The sequence below is a fragment of the Echinops telfairi genome, unplaced genomic scaffold, assembly GCF_000313985.2.
Source record: "Echinops telfairi isolate 266 unplaced genomic scaffold, ASM31398v2 ScPeMD7_23;HRSCAF=83, whole genome shotgun sequence".
NCBI classification, from domain to species: domain Eukaryota; kingdom Metazoa; phylum Chordata; class Mammalia; order Afrosoricida; family Tenrecidae; genus Echinops; species Echinops telfairi.
Window position 1 is genome coordinate 51267907 of NW_022103920.1, and position 9373 is coordinate 51277279.

The 9373-nt window shown below is 35.0% G+C and overlaps 1 protein-coding gene across 1 annotated transcript in view; it reads right to left on the minus strand.

The window, feature by feature from the left end:
- Nucleotides 1-9373, minus strand: part of SEMA3D (semaphorin 3D) — a 244665-nt gene that overhangs the window by 94080 nt on the left and 141212 nt on the right. The window contains exon 4 of the mRNA XM_004702630.2: nucleotides 5303-5365. Within this exon, the coding sequence (XP_004702687.1) occupies nucleotides 5303-5365 (63 nt within the window). The remainder of the gene's footprint in view (nucleotides 1-5302; nucleotides 5366-9373) is intronic.

Sequence of the window (9373 nt, forward strand, 5' to 3'; positions counted from 1 at the left end):
TTTCAGTTAGTCCAATTTAATCCATGAGATTTTAAATATAATTCTGACAATAAACATGTAGCTGTACATTTCAATGTAATTAGGTTAAATATAGGAAAACACTCATTTAGGTATCTTATCTGTTTTTATTCTTAGAATGTTTCACGTCGAAAATAAAAATTTTACAGAAAAATACACAGACCCACTTTTCTGTAAACACATAAGATTGACATAAGAGATTTCTGCAGAGCAAAAATTAATTGTGGAAGGAAATAAAAATTAAATATATTTCAAGTTTTAGGAAATATGCCTATTTAAATATTTGAAAGATTATCAAATAAGATAACTGATGAAGAATACTCTTTTATATTCGTGAATCACAAAATAACATACTTTCTATGGTAGTTATGTGTAGATAAATTATAAATCTGAAACTAGTCAACAAAGAATTAAAAAAATACATAATAAAAATGAAAAAAATAGAGGGATATGAAAAAAGACATCCTAATTTAGAAATATATGAAATAATATTTGCATTCATGAATGAATGTCAAGCTACAGAAAAATAACTTTTCTTTTTGTTGGAAATATTAAATATATTTATTTATTTAACATGTGTATTAGTATTAAATGTACAATTTTAGATACCTCCAGTATTGGCAAGAATATGGAGAAATATCTTCTCCCTTGAGATCGCATTATTGATGAGAGCATAAAAGGTATATGTTTTGAGGAGGACAATTTGGCACTAAATATGTAATATTTTTTTTAAATGTTCTTTGACCTTCTAATCAATAACAGAACATGTTCACATAGCGACATATAAGGGTTTTCATGTGCCACATCATTTATAATAGTGAAAGTGGGATATGCACCAAGTTTTAAACAATGAAGGATTAGTGAAATACTATATAAAGGAGTACAATGCAGCTATTAAGAGTAGTGCCATCAAAAATAATTTAATGACATGAGAAAATGCTCATGGCAGTCTTCAAAATAAAAAAAAATGCTTTAAGGGACTATGTATATAATGATTTAATTCTGTAAAATAATAAACAGATAAGATAGAATAAACATCAACTATCTCTGGGAGGTATTTATGGCAGATGGTATATTTATATTTGATATGTTTATCTCTTTTGTATTCTTATATAATTTGAAAATGTTTTATAATGAGAGTTTTCTGTTTTGTAACTTAGTTAAAAATGAACAAAAATTAAAACTAGAGACTAATAGAACTTCAGAGCTGAAAAATCTTTAAATTTATGTAATATCTCAGTTGACATTTGTGGGATTCAGCCCCAAGTTAAGGCCATGGTTAAACTGACATGCAGCCCTGGCTGTGTGCACCTTGTTATCCTCTTTTGCCTGAACTGAGCTGTTTAACCCAATGTCTGTAGTTAGAAATGAAAACTTTTCTTTAGTGACTTTGGTTTGAATGCCCTTATTCTAAACAAATGCAAAATACTACTGAGATCTCTCTGGCTCCTCCCTCTTTCTTTAATTTCCTTTACTTCTATGGGCTGAAGTTTAGATTATCCTGAGGACTGTGCATAAGAAAGTGGACCAATTCTCTTTTGTTGTTTCATGGACCACTCCTTCCTCACTCAAATTAACTAACTTTCACTACAGTCAATAATTCACTACTTCTCAGTTATATAGCAGCTTTGTGTGGAGGGAACAGTCTTTGTAAGCACTGGTTAATCCTGAACACACTCTTGGGAAGCAGGTAAAAATTACTAGGAAGGAGGAAAGGGAGAGAGAGGGTAAACCAAAAGTAGCAAAAGATGCCAATGAAATTACAAGCTTGTCTTAGTTTTCTGTTGGCCAAAATCCAGGTAATGATGCGTATGCAATGGTGCAAATCGACATGCTGATAATGTTAACTGTCAGAACTTGAAGGATACAGTTTTTAGACCTACTATGTAGACTCTAATTTGATGCTCTGTAAACCCTATGGCGCAGATCTATTCGGCACACATGGCGTCATAATAAGCCATGGAAACAACATATAGATGGATAGTATTGTAATAGTGTGAGACCACAGAGTCCAGGGCAAAACTTCGGGATTCATTTCCTGTTTCAAGTATTGTTTACTATCTACGTGATCACAAGCAAGTCGTCTAATTTTCCTGGCCTTGGTTCACTAATCTGTGAAATACAGAACAATAAAAAGATCTAGATTATTTTGTTGGTATAAGGATTATATGACATTATGAATGTAGAACATTGAGAGCAGTTCCTGGAATATGGAGAGCCAAATACAAAACCAAACTAATTGTCATCAAGATGATTCTAATTCGTAGTGACTTGAGGAACATGGTAAATTCTATAAATGTGTTAGTTATTATTATGAACTCTAAATATAATATTTTTAAAGATAAAATGAGGAGAGCTACTTTACTATCTTTATATTTTTTAACATCAATCTTACACATTTTAGTAAAAAGAGAAAAGTAACACAGATCTCTAATAATGGGTTAGCAATAGCTTTGTGTTAAAGTTGGAGGAGATTATTAATTCACAAGCTAAATTGACACGGAAGCCTATATTCCATACACAGAATCCTACATGCTCTAGGCGATAGCTTCCAGAAAAGTTTTTCAACCTTTGCTTTAACTTCATCATATGGTTACCTGAGTTACTGTATACCTGGAGAGAACATACTGAAAGGAGACCACTGTCACCATTCAAACCTTGACGGGTGGTTTGACCTTGAGGCTTATTGCTCATCTACTCCATGAGAAACTGACTTTCAATAATTGATTGACATCCTTTTCTTACCTGCCTGATTCTTCCTCATCTTACACCCAGTGGTGATGAAACACAAAATTAAAAAAATCATACTGGTCATATTTCTACCCTTAATTAAACCAAAGGATTTTTGAGATTCACTCCTCAAACAACAATGCATACTATATCACGAGTTCAGTAAAGTTTTGATGTTTTTGCAGAAACGTGTAAACTATTGCAGAGTCGGGATATTGATCAGGCTGAGTGGGCAAGTCACAAGTGGGGATGGAAAATATTTTGTAGAATAGTTCAGTCCCTTTAGTTTTGAATAAATAAATGTAAAATTGATTTTCCATTGCATTTGCTGCAAATACCCAGATATAGTTCTACTAACATAATGTTCCTAAAACTATTGCATTCAATGCTAACAAAATACAAAATGAAGCATAAACACAGGCTTGTTTGTTTTGCAGTGTTTGTGCTGTTATTGTAAGGACTCTATCCCAGTTGAGTAATATCTCTGTCCCCCATTAAACTGAAGACCCTATGCTGATAAATACCATGTCAGGTTTATATACCTAGCTAAATATGAATTAAGACTCTTCGGTAAATATTTGTTAAATGAATGAACAAAGACAGAAAAACTATTATCCTGATATTCAGTTTTCTGATATTCCCCCTTAGCTCATTAGGCATCATGTTTTGCTATTTTACTTATATCATCTTGATAAAGTGGAAATTTTAGATAATGCTTTCATATGAAACACAACAGGTATTGTTATTCATTAGAAATATATTTTTCTGCGGATTAGTCTTATGTCCAGTGCAACATTTTCCTAATACCCATCACCATCAGGTCAATTCTGACTCACAGTGACCCTACAGCGCAGAGGCAGTAATTCTTTATAGCAGGAGAAAGCCTCATCTTTTTCTGGCTCACTGGTGGACCCAAACTGCGGATCTTGTTGTTAGCAGTTCAGATCAACATGAGGTGCTGTTACAAAGAAGCCCCAAGATGATCGTGTTTGGGGCCAAAGTTAGAACATCTTTTCATCTTGACATATATTGAAGGAGTTATTTCATTTGTGAATAAAGAACAAATGTCCACGTCCTTCCAGGGTGACTCAGAGACCAGGATACGAAACAGAGCATCGACTTAGGTTAGAGTACGCCAAAAAGAAGAGGCGGTAGTCAGAGATACAACCCTGCCTAGTCATTGTTGCAAATAACACAGGTAACATGCAGGACCGCGTTAAAACCTAGTCATATCCATCTAACAGATTGCTCTTGTGTTTATGTAACTTCAGCTAAAAGATGATGTGAGGGTATTACGATTTATTATTTATAGGCTTTTCCATAAGCAAATTACAGGATGAGGTATTTAGAGTTGTTAGCCTAGAATACTGACAGTCATGCTAAACAAATCCTTCTAGTTATCTTACTTTATGAAAGAACTCATCTAGGTGTTATTCATTTCATTACAACTTACCAGGGGTCCTCAAACTTTTTAAACAGGGGGCCAGTTCACGGTCCCTCAGACACGTTGGAGGGCCGAACTGTAGTTTAAAAAAAAACTATGAACAAATTCCTATGCACACTGCACATACCTTATTTTGAAGTAAAAAAACAAACGGGGCAAAAACAGGCCGGATAAATGTCCTCGGTGGGACACATGTGGCCCGCGGGCCGTAGTTTCAGGACCCCTGAAAATTTAAATATATTGCATATATGTAATGCTAAAATAACAACAAATTTTGTACTGTGGTAGTTATATAATTGTCAATTTGAGAGGATTACGAGTGAAGGGGTGGAGTCTAGTCTGTCAATCGGATCATAGCCAATGAGGCTTCTGTGTGGGCGTGGTCTTCTGAGAATTTTGGGAAATATGGGATTTCCTCCTTGGAGGTGGGAGGCTTTCTGCTCACATCCTGGGAGACACAGCAGCTGACAAGACACATGGCCCCACCCCAATGCAGCGACCTCTGCCAGCGCTGAGACGTTTCCAATGCTATGGGATCCAAAGACTGCCTACCCACTGGCCTGTGATCTTCCTGCATTTGGCATCATAGAATGCGTTTCGTGAGTCTGAAGAGGACTTTATAGATTGATATCGGACATAGGGGCTAATATTGGGTTTATGGACTTGATCTAGGCTGGGCTGGGATGTTTTCTCAATGTTCATTTGCTCTTGTATATAAATCTCTTTCTTATACATATGCGTCTTTACGAATTTGTTTCTCTAGTCTACCCAGACTAACACATGCACTTATAAAATAAATATATGATTTAAAAATATACAATCCTACATGTAAAATTATTTATTGCTAGGGGTATTTTTCGCAAATAACGGATATTCATAATAAATATATTAGAAAGTATTCTATTCTTAAATTTATAAAATATTTAAAATAATTCCATTCCTTTTGCCAAGGTTGAAATATCTTATACCATTCAAATGGTACTTCTGACAAAGACTACGCTAGTGCAATTGTTTAAAAAGAATGGGTCCATTCAGCATATGCAACCCAATAAATATTGACTACTAGAGTAGTACCAGTTGTAAAAAGTTATTTTTAAAAGACATACTTACAGTGATATCTTTCCCAGCTAATTTACATAATTCCACCCGTTCCTTTGCAGCAGGCCAATAAATCTGTAAAACATTTCAAGATGTGTTAGAAACTGAATATCTAAAACACCCTACATTTCTGATTGGGGGTATGAGTGTGTGAAATGGATGAGCAGATATCCAGCGAATAGTAGACCTTTAAACCAAAGATGAAATTTAAATATTTTCCAAATCCTGAATTGTTTCTAAAAGAAAACTCTGTAGAAACAGTTATTTTATCGTTAATTCTCTATTTTTTGTTCAAATGTACGAATTGATTAATTTTCTTCAAAGGGCCATTCAATAGGATTTCAGACTGGCACTTGCTTCGGAAGAAGCTCTATTGGCCCTACCTTCTATATTTACTCAGAGTGACAAAACATTCTAATCATGTAGGATGAGGTGGTGGAAATAGTTCTCTGTCACAGGCTTACATACTTTATCCTTGTAAGTCAAAGATTTATGTGAATTTTTGGACAAATTTAGTAAGTATTGAGCTCATATTCATCTGTTACCTAGCTAAACATCTTGTAAACATTACCTTTTTTAGATCTCACAATAACCTTTTATGATGGCTATAATTATTCTCCACATTATCAGGTCAGAAAATTTAGTTATATAGCTATTAAATAATATTCCAAGGGTCAGAGAGCTTATAAGCCAGCCAAAACCTGATCCCAAATCATACTGTGACCAGAATTCAGGATGCTAATCACTGCCTAATACCCATAAATGTTATTTAGACATATAACTAAAGGTTAAGAGCTCCAAACTCCTTGGTTGGTAGTTCTTAATCATGTTTTACAGACTTTAAATTATGAGAAACATTGCTTTTTTTTCTTTTGTTTTTTCCAAGCTTTAGAAAGACTGACGGGACACGTTCGCAAAACAAGATTCCAAGAGGAACACGACTCTATTCCTCCCAGAGATGTGCTCTCTGTAAGATGCAGCAAGAAGGAACAAGCAAGGCCAGCTTGGCGTTGCTTGAAATGAATACTCCAAGAAGCGGCAGCGAAATTTTTATTATGTTTCTCACCAGTGTTATCAGAAACTGTTTTAATGAATGAGGAGAAAGAAAACATCCCGAGGGGATACACGGAATAGGACTTGCTAAGCCTCTAATTAACAACAGATTTGGAAGTCACCTGTGTATATATATTCTCTGTACAGTAACATTTTAACTTTCTATAATTATGAATAAAGCCAGGCATAGTATCACACTCAACATTCTCTTAAAAGACAGAAGCATGCAGTAGTTTATATTTTAAATTGAAGTCAGTTTGTTAATTTAGAATACAGTTTAAGAAACCATGAGTTTTATGGAACATAGATTTAACCACATGGTGGACATAAATTTAACAGAAGTGTTTTGATTTGTTCAGATCCAAATATCTGAACAATCAGACCCAAATGTTCTTCAAAGATCTATAGAGATTGAGTAATGGTGTCAGCAATAGGCTTTAATGATGAGCTAGCTTCCATACGGTCTACAAAAATACCTGGAGTTCACTTATTCATAAACCTTAATCATAAATCATTTTAATTATACATTAAAGAGGCAACTATTTCTTTCTTCTTACTTTTACTTTTTTTTAACCATACCAGTGTAATAGGTGATTGGTTTAAACTAACATGAGATACATGATGACTCCAAATTTGAATTTGATTATATTTCAAGAAGGATTAAATGTAGAAGAAAGCAGTACATCATATTTGAAATCTAAATTCGTGTCAAAATATCATAGAATAGCCACTGTTAATTAATCATTTGTTCATTAGACTTGCAAGTATGAAGTGCCTCCTGCAAATCAGGCAAGGTGTGGTCTAAGAGTGCTCAGATTTTAGTCAGGTAGCCAGTTTTGCACACAGGTAACCAAACCCAAACTCAAACTGACTGCCATAGAACTTTAGGGCAGAGTAGAACTGTATCTTTTTGGTTTCTGAGATGTTAAATCTTTATGAGAGCAGGTCATATCATCTTCCTCCAGCAGAGCAGCTGGTGGATTTGAACCACTGATTGCAGTGACCCACTTTGACACTGGGGCTCCTTCCACTCATCAGCTTTGATCCATAAGGTTGGCTGTTTGGAAACAACCAGTGGTTCCATGAGAGAAAGACGGTGCTGTCTACTTCCAGAAACAATTCCAGTCTCAGAAACTCACGCTGGGAGGGTCACTATGAGTCAACAGTGACTCGATGGCAGTGAGTTTGGGTTTTGGTTTCAATGAAAATGTTATCGTGTGGTGTGGTACAGTGGTGTGGTTTAGTCTGGTGTTGTTAGGTGCGACCGGAGTAGATTTTGACACCACATGACAAAAAAGAATGGCCCATTAAGGAGTCATTAAGTTTGAACAACCAAACTTCTGATTAACAAGCAGAACTTTTTTTTTTTTAAGCTCACCTTCCCCAAACCAAACCAAACCAAATCCACTGCCATTGAATAGACTGAGACACCACAGGGCAGAGTAATGCTGCTCTTGTGTGTTTCTGAGACTGCTTATTTTTATGGGTGTAGAGAGGCTCATTTTTCTCTGAGCAAAGGCTGATCCTGCAATTATCAAGCAAGAGGAAAACCCACTATGCCATCAGGGCTCATCTAGTTCAGTTTAATAATTTCAATCATAATTTACCTTAAATAATTGAGACAAAAGGGTAATAGTGTATAGTTAATGATTTAACTTTAATTTTGTCCTGGGGACATGACAGTAAATAGCAAATCAGGGATTATTTTACACTTTGTAAAGAAATACATATCTTGTAAAAGATGTTTTAATGGTTTGGGTGCATATTTACAATCATTGGTTATAAGTCATTTAATTCAAAATATAATGGTATTGTACTATTTGATGAAGAAAGCATCAAAGAGTTGTATTTTAGTTTAGTGGCAGATGTTGTTATAGAGAGATATGTATGCACTGAGAATTTGTAGGAACCCAGAAACCAGTTTTTATAATTCTGCTAGTCACTCGCTACTTATATACAGTATTTTTCCCACCAAATGTTTGTCGTATTGTGATGCTTGTGTGTTGCTGTGATGCTGGAAGCTAGGTCACTGGTATTTTAAATGCGAGCAGGGTCATCCAATGTGAACAGTTTTCAGTGGAGCCTTCAAACTAAGAACAGATTACTACAAAGAAGGAATCAGCTGTCCACTCTGGAGGAATCAGGCACTAAAAACCTACACATAGCATCTAACATCAGCAGATATGGAAAGCCGAATGCATAGAAGCAAAATGATGTCCGAGATCATTTCAGAAGACGCCTCAGTTCGGAAGGCACTCCCCGTCTGAAAGGACACACTGCCTTCTCAAACTATAGTCAACTGCACAGACCTGAAAGGAGTACGGCCTGTGGGAGTAAAGTTTCTGGACCTTCATTTGCTGTTGGGGTGTGACTCAAAATAAGAAGAAACTGCGGCAAAAGTCTAGCATTAATCCGCATTTGGAATGTATAAAGTATGAATCTATGAACATTGGAAGTCATCAAAAATGAAATGAAATGTGTAAAGATTTAGATGTTAGTGAGCCAAAAGGGAATAGTATTGGCCATTATGAATCACAAAACCGTATGGTTTACGATGCTGGGAATTAACCAATCAAGAGGAATTGCATTGCTTTCTTAGTCAGTAAGGATCTTTTAAGACCTATCTTGAAGTATAATGCTATCTGTGATAGGATTATATATATCCTCATGTAAGGAAATCTAATCAGCACAACTATTAAACAAATGTATGCACCTAACACTAAAACGAGTGATTAAAAAAATTATACCAATGCCTTCAGTCTGAAATGGATCAAATACACAATTGAGATGCATTGATAGTTATTGGAGATTGGAGTACAAAAGTTGGAAGAAGAGGAAGGAACAGTAGTTAGAAAATAAAGTCTTAGTCATAGAAATGAAGATGGAGATTGCATGATGGAATTTTTCAAGACCATTAATATATTCATATTTATTTTCTTTTTTTTTTTAAACATTTTATTAGGGGCTCATACAACTGTTATCCCAATCCATACACACATCAATTGTGTAAAGCGCATTTGTACATCGTTT